The sequence below is a fragment of the Rhipicephalus sanguineus genome, chromosome 7, assembly GCF_013339695.2.
Source record: "Rhipicephalus sanguineus isolate Rsan-2018 chromosome 7, BIME_Rsan_1.4, whole genome shotgun sequence".
NCBI classification, from domain to species: domain Eukaryota; kingdom Metazoa; phylum Arthropoda; class Arachnida; order Ixodida; family Ixodidae; genus Rhipicephalus; species Rhipicephalus sanguineus.
Window position 1 is genome coordinate 94762257 of NC_051182.1, and position 20865 is coordinate 94783121.

The following is a 20865-nucleotide window of genomic DNA, read 5'->3' on the forward strand; positions in this document are numbered from 1 at the left end:
ACAGAAGCGAACCACCGCGGAGAGCACGCCGCGGGGCGTCTGCTGTTTTGTTTGCCCCATATCGGCTTGTTTGCCCCATAAATCTGACGTCACTTCCGCCACACTTTTCGCAATGCATTGGGATACGATAGGGCCTCTCCTTAGTTTTTCCTTCCTCCATGGCCGGGACCAACGAAAAATTCCCATCACCCCGAAATTCGTATGAGATGTGATCGTATCACCGAGGCTTCACTGTGGTTATGTAATATATATGCGACTTCAACGTATGAGTGTGCGTATACCACTTCCAGATTTCTCTAGCGTCATTTTGTAAGGCTTCACTCAATGTGCAAAATTACGCGACAGTCAGCATCCCGCGCATGCTTTTCATAACATCGATTCCCACGGTTCGTGGGATCTGCCGAATTTTATGATAGAAATGTCTGCAGGAAAGAACGTTAGGTCATCCGCATACGCTAATACTTTTACCTCATTTCCACAAATACTAAAACCTCGAACGCTGCAAGAGCGAATCACACATAAGCATAGTGGTTCCAAGTAGAGGGCAAAAAGCAGTGACGACAACGGAGAGCCATGCTTCACAGAAGAGTGAATCGAGACAGGGTTTGATAGGTGACCATTAACAATCAATCGAGTCGAAAAATTATTGTAGCATAGCTTTACACCTCTAAATATAGTGAAGCCAACTTTAGCATGGTCGAAAAGAGAAAGCAGAAAAGGATGACGAAACCAATGAAACGCCTTCTCTAAGTCTACTTGTAGCATTGTCAGTTGTTTATGCGAGCGGGAACAGTCTTCAAATATTGTGCGGGCAATGCATATATTGGTTTGTATTGAAAAACCTTTCATACCGCAAGTCTGGAGGGCACAAATAAGTGTTTAAATGGCAACTTGTGGTCTCTTGATAGTACATTTGCCAAAAAGTTTATAGTCAACGTTACTAAATGCAATCGGTCTGTACCTGTCAATACGATGAAGCTTTTCTATATCTAAGTATTTTGGAATTGGGACAGTGGGGCCTCTTGTAAAAGATCGAGGAAGACTTTCCAGATTTAATCTCTACGTAAAAATGTCGAGCAGTACCAGGCACACTAAGGACTCAAAGATTTTATAAAACTCGCCCAAGATTCCGCCAGGTCCTGCGTTTTCGACATCGGTAATTGGTCAATGGCAAATTCTATTTCTTGCAAAGTGATTGTCCCACTAGTCGACTCCTACTGTCCGTAAGTCAAAGGAGTCACAAATGACAGAAACTGCGTTACGAGGTCTTCGCTTTGTTTTTGAGAAGAGCCACTAAACAATACTTTCCAGTAAGCTTCAAATTCTGACGCGATTTCACTTGTATTAGTTACCAGTGGCCCTTGCGAATATAAATCAGGCGGAAATCTGCTTTGAGCGTTGCGATATTAATCGAATGAGACTTGTGGGTTCCTCGGAATGCAAAGTACGAGTATTGCGTGATCGAATACCGTTGTACCTCTTGAGTGCGTATTTGGCATTAGCAATTTTGTTTTTATGAGAACCAGGCACCTCAATCAATTCCCTATAGGTTATGGAGATTTTAGGGACGAAGCTCCTTATAGCATCACCTGGTCGGTTGTCGCTCCATCCGGCGTTCCCTCGCCGTCGCGTCTCCCGTATCATTCAATAGATGGCGCTGTCCCATACAAATGCATGCAAACTGCAGTTGGGTGACGATATACTAGATGGCGCTGTCCCATAGAGATGTGTGTAATATGTGTGCAAAAAAAGAGAAAAAAGAAAAAAAAAGAAAAGGGAAGAAAAGAAAAGAAAGGAAAAGAAGCAGCGGCACCCTGTACGCTAGATGGCGTGCAGTAATCAAAGCGGCGTATCGCTTTGATTACTGCTGGGCGAAACCACTGAACATTTCACGGTGCAACCATGATTGCTTCAGGAGCTTCGCCCAAGCTCTTCATCATTCACCCGTAGATATGCTGTAATTTTTTTAGTAACATCTTGTGTTCTAGTGTTCTATAAAAGCCCCTAACAGATTTAATTTTTATAGCTACTGCCCGAACTTGTTCGAGAAATTCCCAAGAGGCCAACAAAGGCACATCTGCAGACAAACAACTCAGTGCTACGCGCAGGTGAGCAGTAAACTGCTGGTCACTGACAATTTACGATTTGAGTGTCCAGAGTGCTGACTGCGCTCTGAAATTTGATTGAATATTATTACCAATCTGTCCCACAACAATAGAGTGATCCGAGAAAGAAATAGGTGCCGCTTTGCATTAGAGTTCACGGAAAACAAGAAGCGCTGAAGGATAAACGCTATCAAGTCGTCTATCAGTACTCCCTGCGCATGTGTATGTGAGAATAAGCTATTCAGTGTTCCTATGTCAACAAGACCCCCATTTTGAACTGTCAGAGAGAGCACCTCAGCACTCCAATCACTGCCGCTAAACCCAGTGCGATCACATGAATTGCACACGCAGTTGAAATCGCCCATGTACAATATTATTTGGTCAGAACCTAGCAAAGTGTGGAAGCTTTCAAATAAATTAGGGCACCACGGCGTACCAATTAAAGCATATATGTTATTAGGCGCCACGGAAAACCATACAACATAAAAGCAATCGCATCCTATAAGCCTCCGCTCTTCGTCAACATTATAGGCTACAGAAGAATATGGTAAACTCTTCCTTAGAAACAAAAATGCATCCCGTCGAAAGCCTTACAGCATGCGGAACAGAGACATCAGATATGGAGAAACATGATCGCAAGGCCCTCTCCGTATCCACTTCACTCTCGATCTTCGTTTCCTGAATAGAGTCAAAGTGAAAGTGCCGGCTGAACAGCAACCAGCGGCGCTGCGCCGGCTTCTGCTTGGATCGAAATAAACACATGTTTACCATTGCAAAAGTGATCTTCTGGGGCAACGCCATGGCGTCTCCACTTTTTATCAGAGCGGCATACGACGGTGTGGTGGGAAAGTTGCGCGCGAATGCTCCCCGTTACCAGCACCAAGCCTCCTTGATCTTGAGCGCCTGAACTTTTCTGCATGTTTTATGGTCTCCGACGATGTGATTGTCTAGGTTGGCCGCAGAGTCACTTTCCTCACTTGGCGCAGAGTCTTGCACCGCAGGGTACTTACCTACAGAGACATCGATGCATCCTCGCACATCGACAGTAGGTACCTTCTCCTCTGGTGCTTTCATGTCAGCATTGCTGCTGAGGCTTTCTTTCTGAGTAGCCGCAGACTCAAGTGCAAGGAACGCTTGCTTCTCGCCGCTGTCTGTCACATCTACATTTTTTACGCTTGTTCCGATTTCCCCGCAACGACACAGTCGTTACCCGCTTCCTTATGATCAACACAGGGCCCAGCGACCACATTACGTGGTATGTCTCCCGTTGCATCAATGACTTCCGTAGCGTCCATCATGTGTTCTTGAAAATCATGATCAGATGGTTGCATCACATCCCGTAATTTATTGGCGTACGTCGCCACACATTCTTCAGCCGTATGTCCAAAACGCCGACAATCATCACATTGTTGTGTCCGGCGTAAAGGTGGCCCGCCAGGAATCAGTACTAGACCTTGTAGACCGCAAGCGGAGAGTAGATGTGCGATGTCGGAGACTCGGGCTCCGTCAGCCAGCGTCAGTACGACGTCTCAGCTAAGGGTAAGCATCCGTTCCAATTCTGACCCCCCTTCCCTCCAAGCTTCCGCTGAAATTGACTTAATCTACCCGAATGGCTGAAGGGCTTCGTGTACACAAAATTTTCCGGGCCTTGAGGGACCCATAATAGCTTCATTTTAACTTCCGTGGGCTTCAGGTCTGTCATAACACACTTTCGGCCTCGAACGAGAAATTCACAAGTAACGAGCTTCTCTTTAGCTAACGCTGTCCTGCAAGTCACTATCGAAACATATGGCGTTTGAAACTGTGTAATATCGGCTATGTCAGCAAGGTCTGTGGTGTTCCGGAAGGCACCTTGAAAGTCCTGCGCACGGTATAGATGAACAGCAAGGTCTGCACGCAGAAAGACAGAGTCACCGAAGAGCTTACCAGTGGGAAGACAGGGCACGATGACACGGTGTTAATTCCTGCTGGTAGAATCCTGAACAGAACCTTCGATCGATGCCGATTGCTTCATAGCGGCGGACAACATAAAAAAAAGCAACCGCTTTGAACGGCGTCTACGTCAAAGAAGCTACGCGATTGCATAGAAATGCTTTCGAAACAAAAATCTTTATACGAATGTCATGTAATGGGAGGAGTCTCCTTAAAACATGTAATGTTGCGTGGCGCCAGGTACAAAGATTTGCACCAGGTGCAAAGACATGGCAATTGCATAGCGATTGAGACCCTTAAAGGCCCATCCATTAAAAAGCGCTCAGGCATATGTAATCGTCATCCTTAATGAAAGCATCAACTAAGTGAGCGGCTGCGTAGGTTCGCGTGTTGCCCTACGGACGCGTAGTGGGTACTTCGCTGATCCGCAATAGGAAGAATTATGGCGTAGTGGGCCCCTCGCAATTGTACTTGCAGTAGGCATTCTAGTATGGTTTTACACGGCCAATGTTACGTGCACAACTCAGCCGTGCCTTTCGGCACGGCTGAGTTGTCAATCGAGAAGCGAAGTGAGGCTACCGATTGAGAAGGCGATGCGAACGAGGCCCCATTAAGCTATCACGTTCAACTCTTGAAGTGAAGCGTCGTAGAACTTTCTTTTTTAAAGACGATATTAAAGATGATAGTCTTTCTTGGGATACTTAGACGGAGAAATTTAGTCTGTCTCTCTGTCTGTCTTTCTGTTTGTCGGCACGTCCCTCGATTCAGCCACTCGGCCAAAGTTGAACCACTTGCCCAAGGGCCAGCCATCTTGGACGGCTGACTAGGTTCATACTTGTGTACATTGTCCATCAAAAAGCAAACACTACGCATATCTGAGGCGCAACATCACTAGGTAAGTATTAGGTGGTGTGTTCCTTTAATAGAAAATGCATACACACGTAATTCTAAAGACCCTAGTTTCTTAAGCTGAGCTGAAATTGCGACTGCGCTGAAACTTGCCTTCCTCCGTGCCCTCTGCAGGAGCTCATTGTTGTGTTTCGGTTTCGGTTCTGTATTGCACTGTACGAATGCCATGGGGCGCCGCTCTGACATTCCTGTTTTACCCAGGCGGCGTGTAAATAAAAGTGTGTGGAAAGTACTCGTTGAGTGCGGATGTTTCTTCTGCTTCGGCGCTTCGCGCCAAACCGCGTGTTCGGGCTGGCTGGCGTCCCGCCGGTCGCGTTGGTCACCGCCGGTCTTCGCCTGCTGCTGCGCCGGGACTACCAGCCCGCAACACAGCACACATGTTTCCCGACGTATTGCCAGATGGTGTCCATATCTCATGCAGCGCCTCTTCTATCGTCTTTAGACGACATTTGCAGCGAAGCACGCAGATACGCGGCCAACTTTTTACTCAGGCGAATGGCACAGAGACGAAGTTGATGAAGTGGAGACACAGCGCGCACGCTCATATACGTCTTCAAGGCGAGGTTGTATTGACGGACCTGTATAGCTCTTGGTGTTCGGAAATACTTTCCTCGCCCACAGAAAAGCCTCCTCACCACAGCTGGCGTGTGCGCACAAAAGAAATGATAAAGAAAACAGAATAGTTTCTTTTTCCGGGGCTGGAGTTTGAACCCAGGTCCCGACGGTCCGAGAGCGAGTGCCTTGAACACTAGGCCACGAGCCCATGCTTGCACAACGTGAACTGAAATGAAGCACTTGAATGCGTTCTACCAAAGATGGAAAAAGGCAATTGGGAAGCAGTACACTTGCCGTGGCCGCTTCATTGCAATATTTCGTGCTGGCGGACTAAAAGCGATTTGCTGGACAAGGCGTAAGGTCGATATCCGGAATGGTACACTTCATGAAAATTCCGACTGCCAGAAAATTAGATTCCTAAACTGCGTTTCCGTGATCGCGCGATGGTCCTTTCGCTGCGCCGTTCTACAGCCTGACGAACGCTGGAAAGAACTTTAAAATTTCAAGCTCGAGCTGTGGCTTTCACTCGATCGCTTGGTATGCAAAAGATTTTGAGCGAAGTATGATCTCAGTGTTGTCATCGTGGTGATGACTAGCAGCGACGCCTAGCAGCGGCTCCACTTCGATTGTTCGGTTTGATTGTCTCATGCCCTGCGTCTTCACCGCGCCGCTTCGAATCATTTGTCGTGTGCTCGTCAGCGTGTGATAACTGGGAGCAACGATCTCAAATACATTACATGCCAGCATGTCCTGAAACAGTTGTGCGCGTCTTACACGAGTGGCGTTTCAAGTACCGCAAGAAGGAATGTTTTTGTCACGGACAGCTGCAAACTTGGTTCACGAAAGCTTCTAGGTAGGACTGCGCATGCAATTTGCGTCTCTGCATGCGTCTCCGTGATGCCTTGAACGTTGGCCTTACCAACGCGCACTCAGGCGCTGACCTTACACATTCAGAAAATGCGCTGTTCTTTGGAGCTTCATGGTGACATAGGCGAAACGCGTCAGAACGGACGCCTGGCTGGGGATGAGCGGCGCAGATCGTGGACAGCGTGTATGTGTGTGTGCGTTGGGACGGGGACGGGGTGATGAATGAAGGCGAGCCCGGCGGAATGGCAGACTCGGCAGATTTGAATGGTGTTCTTAGCAGTGCGGACGTATTTAACCTCTAATAAATCGTTTGTTGTTGTTAGTCGCCGGACTGCTTACTTTTGTGGGAAGCGACAATGATTCGCGACGTCGCGAATCACAGCGATTTCTAATACGTCAGTATTTCCTTCATCACTTGTAGACACTGATGACGACGGCGGCGACGATGGTGGTGACGAATACATGACTACACATGGGAGCCTAGCAGACGAAATGACAGCTGAAACTCGCGTCACCGGTTTGTGTGGCCATGCGATGAGATGGGGCCTGATAAAGCCCTTTCGGGCCGTGACAGCGGGGGGTGACCGCGCGGCAGCGCTTTCGGCGCTGCAATGTGGCGGGCTTTGCACTCGTTTTGAACCGTGCTCGTTACTGGTCGTAATAATCGATATTACGGATATTTATCCCCCCTCGCCCGTGGCATTATTTTTAGTGAATGGTTACGAGGGGGTCGAAAACTAGACGTGGACGCTAAAATCGCGACACGCGTAAAGTTGGTGTCACTGCTCCTTGAAAGACACCACGCAGATTCTGCCAGAAAACTGTTCCGGGGGCCACCATTACCTATAAAGAGGACAGAAGGAATGAATGAAAGAAAGAAAGAAAGAAAAAAGGAAAGAATGAGAGAAGAAAGAAGAAAGAAAGAAGAAAGAAGAAAGAAAGAAAGAAAGAAAGAAAGAAAGAAAGAAAGAAAGAAAGAAAGAAAGAAAGAAAGAAAGAAATTTGCCATCGGAGATCGCGCGGGCAAAAAAAATGTGTGTGAAAGCGTATGAGTACCGTGTGCTGGAGTGGTGCGATCGGAAAAACTTGTGCAAAGCAGTCGTTGGAAGAGGGCAGAGTAAATTCTGTCCATTAGTGGAAATACGCCTTTCTGACACATGGTTAGGAAACTGAACACTTATCAGCGCACGCCTTCAAAATTTGAATTATTCTTATGAATATACGTTCTTTGTTCAGGAGTGTTTCACTCAACTGCACTTGATCAAAGAAACACTGTTCTTGAGTACAATGATTCCTGCGGTTTAGAAATTGCGCAGAATCAGCTTCACATTTTGTCATAGAACACAGAAAACTTGGAGTCACACGTGACACCGACTCATTAACTCTTGTTCATTCTATAAAACTACGGCAAACAAGCTTTCTTTCTTTATTTATTTCTGAACAGAGCTTTTGCCGGCAAGCGCGGCTCTCGCGCACACAGGAGGACGTCATTTTGTAGTTCCAGTTACGAGACTGAAGTCCTTTCTCGACCATAGTGCATTTATTTTTTTACTCAGCCATCTGTTCAAGCCAAACAGAAGTCATCAGAATGAATCAGGGTAGCTTAATTGCAGCTCTCCCAAACGCTTCTTTCGGCGTGGACGAGCCCAGTTCGTCTTCGGAAGGGAAAGTGTTAAAACGGACTTTTTATCATGCTAAAAAATTGGCCGCGTATCTGCGTGCTTCGCTGCAAATGTCGTCTAAAGACGATACAAGAGGCGCTGCGTGAGATATGGACGCCATCTGGCAATACGTCGGGAAACATGAGTGCTGTGTTGAGGGCTGGTAGTCCCGGCGCAGCAGCAGGCGAAGACCAGCGGGGACGCCAGCCAGCCCGAACACGCGGTTTGGGGCGAAGCGCCGAAGCAGAAGAAACGTCCGCACTCTCCACACACTCTTTTATTTACACGTCGCCTGGGTAAAACAGGAGTGCCAGAGCGGCACCCCATGGCATTCGTACAGTGCAATACTGAACCGAAACCGAAACACAACAATGAGCTCGTGCAGAGGGCACGGAGGAAGGCAAGTTTCAGCGCAGTCGCAATTTCAGCTCAGCTTAAGAAACTAGGGTCTTTAGAATTACGTGTGTATGCATTTTCTATTAAAGGAACACACCACCTAATACTTACCTAGTGATGTTGCGCCTCAGATATGCGTAGTGTTTGCTTTTTGATGGACAATGTACACAAGTATGAACCTAGTCAGCCGTTCAAGATGGCTGGCCCTTGGGCAAGTGGTTCAACTTTGGCCGGGTGGCTGAATCGAGTGACGTGCCGACAAACAGAAAGACAGAAAGACAGACCAAAATTTCTGCGTTTAAGTTCCCCAAGGAAGACTATCGTCTTAAAAAATTGTAATAGGTGGCTCTACGTGTCGCTACACGTGATTCTGAAAGTGGCTTCGAAGACAGCTTTATCTTGCTCGGATTGAAGTAGATGTTTTTCTCAGTAGGTCAGGAAGCGGATAAAAAATCGCCGATTTTGAAGTGTTTGATTGCGTTAATTTGTTCTTATAAGCGCGTTCGTAATTACTTGAATCCTAATGGACAGGACTGAGGGCATGTCTGTGGGTGCTATTAAGCCGTCATGAATTTGATTCTAATGAGATTGAGAACGAGCGAGCAATCAGTGACTGTGGTCATGTTTTGCTTTAAGCAGGCTGAGAGAACGATAGTGAGTCTGCCTCTGTCCGAGTAAAGGATTCACTGTGCTTCCTAGTGAGCTTCAGAGAGCAAAATTCTGGCGGATTGAAATACGAGTGGGCTGTAACCAAAATTATTTTGTGACTGAGTTTGAGTAACCTGCGTTTACTTTGAGACTCGGGCCACCTCTTTCAGTGCAACATGCTTGCGACCAAGCCGAGTGATAAACACCATAACAGATTTTCGCAGTAAGCAATAGATGTTCGATTACGATTGCACTGTTATTAAAACGTTTAGCTGATATATCCTGTTATATAGTAGGAAAGAAGAGATTCTGAAATGGCGTATACCATTACATGAACAAAAAAAACTAAGGAATGTAAAGCAGAAAGTCGCGGTCAAGGACGTAAAATAATCTGGACAGGCAACTGCGCATTCAGCTGACTCTTTTATGCTTTTTTGGAGTGTGGCTAATAAATTCTTGGTAAACCAGGTACTTTCCACAAAAGGCATTACAGGCCTTACATCGAAATCTGAAACGTTTTACTGATTTATATTGCTCTAAACAAACAACCGTATCTCCCCTCTTGAACAACCACAAAAAAGACGATCTCTTTACCATTTTACTTACCGCAATCTTGCAGGTTTACACATTTGCTGTCACTTCGTAGATATTTTCCTGCAACGCAGGCGCATTTTAAACTCCACAAAGGGCAATGTGGACTCTGCACTCCTTTACATGTAAGTTGCGGTATAGGACCTGAAGACCTGCAGTATTTGTGTCCTCTGTCCTCTCCGCAGCCTGAAAAAAAAAAGTCACCGACGATTACGATATTGCCTAATGCGAATTCTGAGCGCAGCTTCGTGTTGGGGCAACGCCAACTGCATTTGAAGATTTGGCTTTCCGCAGTCGTAGCAATGTAACATTCGTTACATTTTGCCCTAGAAGCTTCCAGCGCTCGAGTACTACGCGTTCGCTCTATCGGTTACGCCGACGCCGCTCAATGTAGGAACGTGCAGCTAAGAGCTGCGCGGAACATGCAGCACAGTCCAATCGAAAGCTGGAAGAGCGGCCTATCTAGAATGCGTTCTAAACTCTCTTGGGTCATCTAATAGAAATACACATGCAAAGTATCCACTATGCCATGGCATGGCATGGCAAGGACTTTATTATGGTCCAGAGAAACTAAGGCCCGATGGCAAAGCCCCCGGCTAAGTCGGTGGCCCCACCAACGTCGGCACCGGTAGGCCAAAGGCTTTCCCGATGGCGTGAGCTCTCCGGATGGCTAGGAGCTTTTTGTGAATTTTTGTGAAATAGGACAACACCCACTACGCCATTATTCGTCTTTCTGCGGATAAGTGAGGTATCCGCTATATATCTGTTAGGTATTATGTGCACTTTGTGTGATGCTGCATGTGGCTGATGACGATGAAGAATTATGGCTGAGCACTTTGCAGTGGGCGGGAAGCATTAAACCACACATTCATTGCCCAATTAGCATTCTGTAATGACTAGAGGCCGCATTTTTGGGCATTAAAAAGGCTCGTTTTAGGCGCCAAAACAGGCAGGCAAGACAAAGTTTTAGGCCTCCAGTATCATAAATATAGGCGCAATAAACTTTCACATAATGCAAATAATTTTAAGCGAAGACATGCTCGACCTGTGTGTACGGCAGGAAAACTAAAATGTTATTGTTTAAGATAGCACAAAGGCGCAAACAGTTGAACATAACCGTGAAATTCTGCTTTGTCCCGCAAGATTCCCAGAACACGGTCTCTCCCGTGTTTTGCAGGGTGAGTGAAGTGTCCGCTGTCGAATCAGCACACTCCTGGGTGTCTTTTCGGCATGACTGAGAAGGGCAGAGCAAGACAGACAGCCAGATCGCTAGAGCGGTATAGGTGGATAGCAAAACGGCGCGTCGTCTGCTACGGTACTTCCGGTTCGAGGCCTAGCTCTTCGCTGCTTCAACGTCCCTGTTATTCAGTGTAACCGGGCAGGAAACGCGTGCATTTCTGCGACGCGCTTGTTACCGGTTGCGCGGTGATCGTATTCTTGCGTTCCTTTGCAAATCAATTGGAAATATTTCGCATTTCACAGAACGAAGCGGGAAGTAGAAATAGACGGTCGTTGCGAATGAAACACGGCGAACGGTGAGAGCGGGCTCTCAAACGCAGCGGCCAGCATACGTATACGGTTATGCTTTAAAATACGCAGTAATATTTTACCGAATAAGCTTGATTATGTATTTTCGAGCACAAACGACGGCTACCTCAGAATAACACACATAAGAGCATATATGAGGCCAAATCAACATACGTTCCTAAATCGTTTAAGAGGTTCTGATAAGAAAGAATACAGGTGCTCTGCCATCAAATGCGCCGATTTATTGCACTTACATTGCATGTACTGCCTAGTCATTGCCTACTTTATGACAAAGTTTTGGAAAATACTGAGCGCGGAAAAGGCCGGCCAATGGAACAAAACGACCCCTCAGGTATACTGGCATCGACTAGGACGTAAAACGATCGACGTCGCTTTTGAAAGCAGGAGTGACGTATAGATATGGCGTCTGTAGTATTTCAGACACTTACAAACGTGAAGTGCCGAAACCTTAGAGTTCAACGTGAAAGAAAAAATCTATGTGAAGTGCGCAGAATTTCACGTGCCTTCAAACACAAAGTTCGAGGGCACAAGAGAACGAACTCTCAGGCAAAGAATGATTCAGAGTATTAAAAAACCAGAAAGCTGCTGGAGTTAATCACTCTTTGAGTAAAACGGATTTGACTTTCTTCATTCACCATTCGAACCGAGATAGCATCTTTGTGACGCAATTAAATTAAATAAATCATTTTACCAGTTTGATACAGGAAAAAAAAGAAGTACAAGTCTTACCCTGGACTTATATTTCATGACATCAGGAAGCGCAGCGAATCTTTATTTAGCCCCAAACATTTGCGAAAACACTCTCTGCGGCCTAGAAACATGCACGTGTGAGTTCCATGCCACTTCAATGAAGAAATGACCATTCGCGCATTTTATAATTGTCCAGTAGTGATTGCATATTTCATGCAACTAAGCTGCGTGGCTTTCCAAAATGTTATGCAGTAATTTTCGAGAAAAATGTCACCGGGATTGCTGGGTGGAACACGGAGAAGGCTACGGCATATGTTCCAGTGCCAGTACGGCGGCGCGGACTCTCGAACTGGACGTCGATGCAGACGGCCGCCGTAGCCCACAATTCTTTGCGAAAGTTAAGTTTTTGCTTTCAACCTATTCACACGGGGTAAAATCCTCGGGGGATAAAGGCGGAGGCTAGTGACCTCAGCTCACGAGTAGAATTCCCCACAAATGTCCCCCACTCACATGGGCACGCGAACTGAGGGAGAGACCAGGCTACTCTGGTGGCTTCTACCGCCCGTTTCACCAGATGCTGACGGCAAGCTGCAGACGACCAGCTGTAGATTGGACACCCACTGCTGATCTCTGGAAGAGCAAGTGCGACAATATGGCCAAACAAGAACCCGAAATTCCGCTATATTCCCCATCGCCGGGGGATCGTTTGCCCTGTCGGAGAAAAGGTCCCAGTGTCTTCCGAGAAGACGCGGAGGTGGGAAGGGGGGTCGCAACCACTCACTAAGTTTGCTTTGGCGGGCCTTACCATGCAGCAATTTCATGCCTCTCGATCGGGAATCTCGTTTGCTATGGCACAAAGTTCGCCCCATGCACTGGTCAGTTACCGCGTCACTGCGCTCTCACCAGTACCGTCATCAAGTGCGCCTACAGGCGAACCTTCTTCCGGCTCCGCTGGATCAGCGCGGATCAGCGCAGAATTGTGGACAGCGAGCTGCACGCACCGCCGAATTCTTCAGCGATGTCCACTTTTTTCCTGCCCTTTTCCACCTCACTGATGATTACAGCCTTATCTTCCTGCGTGATGAACTTCCGCTTTTTCGTTGGAGGCGGCATCTACGCAGGCAGCGAAATCGGAAGAAGCAATCGCCACACACAGTTCACGTTGCACCAAGCGACCAAGCAAACGCTCCACAAATGGCCCCACACCCCGCAGGGGCGTCTGTGGAAGCAGGCGTTTGGTGTGTAGCGACACCACGGACCCGAGCTAACGGGGGGGTTTCGACCCCCTCCCACGCCTAGCCGTGCGTGGCTTTGCCGTGTCCGGGGAAAAGGGGATCCTGGGGGTTGAGCCGACGCCGGGTGACTGGACCTTTTAGGCCCCCCGGCAGAGGCAACACACCCCTTTGGCCCCGGCTTCACGTAGACGGCACCCCTGGGTTGACCCACCCAGGGGAAATCGGCAGTCGCCTTTTCCTGTCTCTCTCCCCTCACATCTTCGTCTTTTCTCCCACTTTTCATCTTTCCTGTCTTCTCCTCACTTCTATTTACTGCCGTTTTCCTGGCGGCGAGGGTTAACCTTGTGTGTGTGCCCTCTCTTGGGCACATTATATTTGGTTATAGTGGCTGTGTACAGCTGACGTTGGCATGCCTTATATATATATCTAAGTGCTGTCGCGTCCCCATGTTGGGCTCCATGGTGGGCGGCTGGCATGGCTGCCGAAACTATACATAATCTATGGCCTCAACCTCATTTCCTCCACTGAATGATCGTCGTCTCACAAAGAGAGGGCGCACCGAAGAGACCTTTAATGCCTTGTTCAAACCCACAGAAATTTTTCCACGCTTCCACGTAATCCACTGCGAAACACTCGAAAAGAACGCAAGAACGATCTCTCCTTTTCTTGTATCGAAATGCCTCACCGACACACTCGGTCAAGGCTATAAGGCCACAAGAATGGCTAGTGGGGACCTTCTTCTGGAAGTGCATAGTAAGATCCAGTACGAAAAACTTTCAAAACTAACCTCTTTTGGAAGCACCCCTGTCTCACTTACACCACACCGATCCCTCAACAGCTCCAGAGGTGTAGTGTCTGACCAAGACCTGCTTGACTTGACTGAGAGTGAGCTCCTTGAGGGCTGGAATGAACACCATGTGACGCACGTACAGCGAATTAAAATCAGACGTGACGACAAAGAAATCCCGACAAAACACCTGATTATCACATTTTCCACAAGCACCCTACCAGAATATCTTGAAACAGGCTACCTGAAGCTTAAGGTCAGACCTTACATCCCAAACCCGCAGCGTTGCTTTAAGTGCCAGCGTTTCGGTCACGGCTCTCAGAGCTGCCGCGGCCGTCAAACCTGTGCCAAATGTAGCTCGAACGATCACCCTGCAGACGACTGTGTAGAAGTTCCCCGTTGTGCAAACTGCGAAGGTGGGCACGCAGCCTACTCTCGTAGCTGTCCCGCATGGAAAAAAGAAAAAGAAATAATAACACTCAAGGTAACGGAAAACATCTCCTTTAGGGAGGCGCGAAAACGCCTTTCTTTTCCACAGGGAACTTCATTCGCGGACGTGGCACGCAAGGGGGCAGTGTCACAAAGGTTCGCGGCGGCCGCACGGACCACGCACAGTGGACGGGCGGTAGCGCCAACTGCCCCCTCAGAGGAAGCAGCCCGTACTGCTCCGCAACCAAAGGGCATGCAGGCCTCCGGATCTGCATGCCCAGGGCCTTCTGCTCAGGCAGAAAGCCCCAAAACACTGACACCCGTCCGCGTGAGCCGCGACCGGGCATCCAGCGCCTCTGCCGAGGTGATGGACACAACGGCAAGCCCAACGGCGTCTCAGGCGCCGAAGGAGCGGCGCGGCTCGTTGGAGCGCGCCAAAAAAGAAAAAGCCCGCATCACAGGGCCTGGAAAGGGCTCTGTGACCTAAGGTAATAGTTCTTTCAGTACACACAGCACTAACTTACACTCAAAATGGACACACAAATTATACAATGGAACGTCAGAGGTCTACTAAGAAATTACGAAATTTATAGCGCGGAACTTCTACACAGGGGACAAAGGAACACGACGAGCACAAGCTTTGACAATACGGCAGTGTTGTTTAGAGACAAAGACCGGTGCACGCGCGAAATAATAGAAGCCGCAGCAATGAACTGCGGTGATTACGAGTGTGTCAGCGCACCATCCCTTCTCTTATCCCAAAGAGAAATGGGATATCTTGATGGCAGCTGGTAAAAGTGCAATGCAACGAACACGTGTGGTGCTAATCAGATGAGTGGCTGTAGCTGTTTCTTCTTTTATTTTCTTTCTTTCACTGTATATATTTGCGAGCGCAGATATTAAACGTTAGTTGGAAGTTAGCGCTTGTGCTCGTCGTGTTCCTTTGTCCCCTGTGTAGAAGTTCCGCGCTATAAATTTCGTAATTATGGATTACCAACTAGCCCGAAGCAACGCCTTGCTGATCTACTAAGAAACCTCGACGATATCCAAGAGCTGCTACATGAACACTCACCAAAAGTGCTGTGTGTGCAAGAAACACATTTAAAATCCAAAAACACGAATTTTCTACGCCAATATGTCATATTCCGAAAGGACCGGGATGATGCTGTGGCGTCATCTGGTGGCGTAGCCGTTATAGTTAACCAAGGAATTGCATGTACCCACTTACCACTCCAAACATCCCTTGAGGCAGTGGCTGTTCGAGCCGTCCTATTCAACAAACTGATCACGATCTGCTCACTTTACATACCCCCGCAGTGCCAGTTCCAAAAATATGAATTCGAGTCCTTAATAGACCAACTTCCAGAACCATTTCTGGTCCTTGGAGACTTGAATGCACACAACAGTCTATGGGGTGACTCTCGCTGCGATGCGCGAGGTCGTCTGATTGAACAGTTCCTTTTCTCTTCTGGCGCATGTCTCTTGAATAAAAAACAACCAACATATTATTGCCTTGCAAACAGAACATACTCGTCCATAGATCTCAGCATAGCGTCTCCATCACTTCTTCCCCTAATTAAATGGAAAGTTATCAATAATCCTTACGGAAGTGACCACTTTCCAATACTTCTGAACACACCAATTACAAATGAATGTCCCCATCAGGTTCCAAAATGGCAGATTAAGAAGGCCGATTGAGAACAGTTTCGGAAAGTTACACTGTTAAGTTGGACGGACACGTCTTCCTTAAGCATAGACGCAGCTCTAGAATACTTTACATCATTTCTGATTGATGCCGCAACCAAATGTATTCCACAATCAAGTGGATACTCTGGAAAACGACGAGTTCCATGGTGGAACAGTGACTGCAGAAATGCGCGTAAGAAACAAAACAAAGCATGGAATTTGCTTCGCGACTCCCCGACAGCTGAGAACCTTACAAATTTTAAGATTATCAAGTCTCAAGGCAGGAGAACGCGCCGACAGGCTAGAAGAGAGAGTTGGCAAAATTTTCTATCAGGCATCAATTCATACACACAAGAAGGCAAACTCTGGAACATGATTAGTAGGGTAGAAGGACGACAAACACATTCACTGCCTCTAGTAAACACACAAGGCGACAGCTTAGAAGACCAGGCAAACTTTCTAGGCGCACATTTCGAACAAGTGTCCAGCTCGTCGCACTATTCCGAGGCTTTCCAACGCTACAAGACAATAGAAAAACAGAAATTAGAGCGCAAATCCTCAAAACACGATGCGTACAACAGAGCTTTCTCCTTAGCTGAGCTGCAGGCATCGCTAACCTGCTGCAGTAGTTCCGCCCCAGGCTCCGACCGTGTGGTTTATGACATGCTGAAAAACCTACCTGCCGAAACGCAAAAAACCTTACTTTCCTTGTACAATGCCATCTGGTTTTCCGGCGAGATCCCCTCGTCTTGGAAAGAGGCGATCGTCGTTCCCATTCTTAAACAGGGCAAGGATCCATCCTCCGTTGCGAGTTACAGGCCCATCGCACTTACAAGCTGCCTGTGTAAACTTTTCGAAAAGATGATAAACCGCCGACTTATGCATTTCCTGGAAACAAACAATCTACTTGACCCGTACCAGTGCGGATTTCGCGAGGGTAGATCCACCACCGACCACCTGTTACGTATCGAGGCAGAAATCCGTGACGCATTCGCCCACAAGCAGTTCTTTCTTTCTGTGTTCCTCGATATGGAAAAGGCTTACGACACAACATGGCGATTCGGAATACTAAGAGACCTGTCCCACCTTGGTGTACGTGGTAGAATGCTAGATATAATAGAGAGCTACTTGTCGGATCGTACGTTCCGTGTCCGAGTAGGAAATGTTCTATCAAGACCATTCCTTCAAGAAACCGGAGTGCCACAGGGTGGTGTACTTAGCTGTACACTCTTTATAATCAAAATGAATTCCTTGCGTCTTTGCATCCCACGGAATATGTTTTATTGCACATATGTCGATGATGTACAGGTCGGCTTTAAATCGTGCAACCTCTCGATGTGTGAGCGGCAGGTCCAGCTAGGTTTAAACAAGATCTCTAGATGGGCAGACGAAAATGGCTTTACACTGAATGCACAAAAAAGTACTTGCGTCTTATTCTCCCGAAAGAGAGGCCTCCATCCCGACCCAGACATTGGCCTACATGGACAGCGTCTGTCGGTAAAAATGGAGCACAAGTTCCTAGGGCTTATCCTAGACACGAAACTCTCCTTTATAACACACATCAAGTACATAAAACACAAGTGCACAAAAACAATGAATGTTCTAAAAGTATTGTCACGCACTGCGTGGGGCAGTGACAAGAAATGTCTGATAAATTTGTATAAAAGCCTCATACGCACTCGCCTAGACTACGGGGCAATAATCTACCAGTCTGCGACACCAAGCGCCCTAAAAATGCTTGACCCTGTCCACCATCTAGGCATTCGGCTATCTACGGGCGCCTTTCGCACCAGCCCCATGGAAAGCCTCTACGTCGAATCGAACGAGTGGTCGCTACACCTCCAGAGATCTTACCTATCTTTTGTATATTTCCTGAAGGTGAACGCAAACAACGAACACCCCTCACACACTACAATCAATGAGTTGTCTGCTTCTGAACTTTTTCACAACCGTCCTTCGATGAGACAGCCGTACTCACTTCGTGTGAGGAGCCTAGCTGAAGAAATGGGTGTGCCACTTCTCGAACACTGTCTAATGGCTCCCGCTGCCTATCTCCCGCCGTGGCAGTGGCAGCTTATAGATTGCGATGTTTCTTTCGTCGAAGTTACCAAGCATGCGCCACTTGCACATATCCGTACACACTTCCTTGAATTACAATACAAGTACCCACACCCTGAATTCTTTACAGATGCCTCAAAGTCTAACACTTCTGTGTCGTACGCAGCCGTTGGTCCATCCTTTTCCGATTCCGGTATTCTGCACCCTGATTCCAGTATCTTCACGGCAGAAGCCTACGCGATACTTGCGGCAGTTAAACACATAAAACAGTTAAAACTACAAAAGGCAGTGATATACACGGATTCATTAAGTGTACTGAAAGCTTTAAAAACTATGACAAAACACACAAATCCGGTCCTTGTCTCGCTCTACTCTATTTTATGCACGATCTACTCACTTAAACAACACGTCGTAGTGTGCTGGGTGCCAGGGCACCGCGAGATACAAGGCAACGTGTTGGCGGATCAGCTAGCAGCATCCGCCCACGAAAACAGTCCCAATACATCTCTAGCTATCCCCCCAATAGACTTAAAACCATTCCTCAAAAGAAAGCTCAGGGCCTTTTGGCAGAGCACCTGGGATAGGCACACACAAAATAAACTGCACGTTATCAAGCCGCAACTAGGTGACTGGCCGCCAGTATCAAAATCACGCCACACAGAAGTTACACTCTGCAGACTTAGGATTGGCCACACATACAGTACACATTCATACATTTTGTCCGGAGGCGATCCACCTGTGTGTGACCATTGTGGCGACCCCCTCACTGTACTCCACACCTTACTGCAATGTAGGGAACTAGACGCTCTCAGAAAAAAGCATTTTTCATCTGTATACCTGCAGTACCCTCTTCATCCTGCTATGTTCATTGGCAGAGAACCCCTTTTTAAATATCAGTCCCTCTTTGAATTTTTAAAAAGTGTACATAATTTCAACGTTATTTTTCCAGGCGCTCCGTAGCGCGGCCTCATGATTGAGGCTGCTGCTACGGTTTCCATCAAAGGAAGCACCTGCCTCCCGGCCTTTGGGATCAAAGGCCTTGAGGAGGCACTCGTGCTCTTATCCCGTTTTTCGTTTGTAAATACCATGATCACTCGCCATTTATCCCACAACCATTGATCACACCACTTGTCACTGCCATAATTTTAGACTGTATACACATTTTTTACGCTTCTTTATAGCGCGTGATTTTAGGCCTCTTTACAGCCACAATACACCCTATCATCGTATCACTGGTCATCGCTAACACCACATAAAAGACATGGCGCTCTTCGGCCACCCATGGCCCTTGCGCCAAAAAAAAAACCCACTAATCAAATGGCCCCACACACGCGACCATGTGCGCGCAAAGCCGACAAAGCCAAGTACAGAGCCAAGCCAACGAACGAAACTCTATGAGGAATGTGCTTTTGGCTACATAGTCCGCGATAACGAGCAGGTGTTTCGGCAAGGCATCATCATCATCATTGTCGCCAGCTTTATGTTTTTTTAGGGGCGAAGCTCCTCTTAGTCTAACCTTGTCAAGCGTCCGGCGTAAGGCGTAACCGGCAGTATCTCCCGAACAGTATCTCCCATGACCGATCCTTTGCAAACTGCCCACTACTTCGTCTTTGCAAACGTCCCACTATGATCCATCACCGATCCATTACTTCACCGACCATAAAGCCGTTATAATGAAGGGCGAACGGAAGCCACGTCTAGCTACCACTTACGATTAATAAAATTTCTTGTATAAATATATACAGTGTTTGTCACGTTTTGATGATGTACTGGGCTATCGCTTTGATTACTGCTGGGCGGAACCACTGAAGATTTCACGGTCTAACCATGATTGCTTCAGGAGCTGTGCCCAAGCTCTTCATCATCCACCCGTGGATATGCTGTGAATTTTTTTTGTAAACAATGATGGCGGCTGCTTCTCAAGTGCGCCGTCGCGATAGTTTTGCACAATTTAAGTGTAGCATGAATGCGTTTCAGCAGTTTTCGAATGTAGTTAATGTTGCGAGAGTAGAATATTTGCGCACTCGTGTTTCAAAAATTTCGTTAATGAGGGACTGCGGTATTAATATACTTCGTAGTCGCGAGTTAAAAATGCATTGACACCTATGGGCGTTCGCCGGTGCTCCCAAAATATTTCGTTGCGGTGAGAATTTCGTTTCCTCGGGATTTCGTTATCGCGGGTTCCGACTGTATGTGAGAGGAGAAGCCGTTCCGCAAATTTTCAAGGCGAGACCTCTGTTGTATTTATTCATTATTTATTTCCAAATACTGTTCGCCGTCATGGCCGTAACAGGGTGGGTACAGTGATTTTAATGATAACACAGAGCGAAGTAAGTAGAACTAGTATAATGAAAACAAAACTATAGAAAAAATACATATTTTTCGAAACCCATTGCGAGACAAGGTCACGGAAGAGCTGGAAAGGCTTGCGAAGTCTGGCGTGCATTCTCCTGTCGCTCACTCTGAAGGGGCTACGCCAATTGGGCCGGTGCTGAAGAAAGACGGGTGTCTCAGGATCTGCGGTGATTACAAGGTAACCGTAAATGCCGCGTGCGTCACTGAACAGTATCCGCTTCCAGTCATCGATGAGATTTTCGCAGCACTGCACGAGGTAGACGTCTATAGCACCTTAGACTTAAGGGACGCCTATAACCAGATTCCATTGGATGACGAGTCAAAGAATTTGACCGCCATCAGTACCCCAAAAGGGTTGTTTTGCGACAACCGCTTACCGTTTGGGGTGTCGTCCATACCGGCTATCTTCCAGC

The 20865-nt window shown here is 47.3% G+C and overlaps 1 protein-coding gene across 4 annotated transcripts in view; it reads right to left on the bottom strand.

Moving 5' to 3' along the window:
- Positions 1-20865, bottom strand: part of LOC119399599 (uncharacterized) — a 137440-nt gene that overhangs the window by 69196 nt on the left and 47379 nt on the right. For all 4 annotated transcript variants that reach the window (XM_037666405.2, XM_037666403.2, XM_037666404.2 and 1 more), the window contains exon 2: positions 9680-9850. In XM_037666405.2, coding sequence (XP_037522333.1) covers positions 9680-9850 — 171 coding nt within the window. The remainder of the gene's footprint in view (positions 1-9679; positions 9851-20865) is intronic.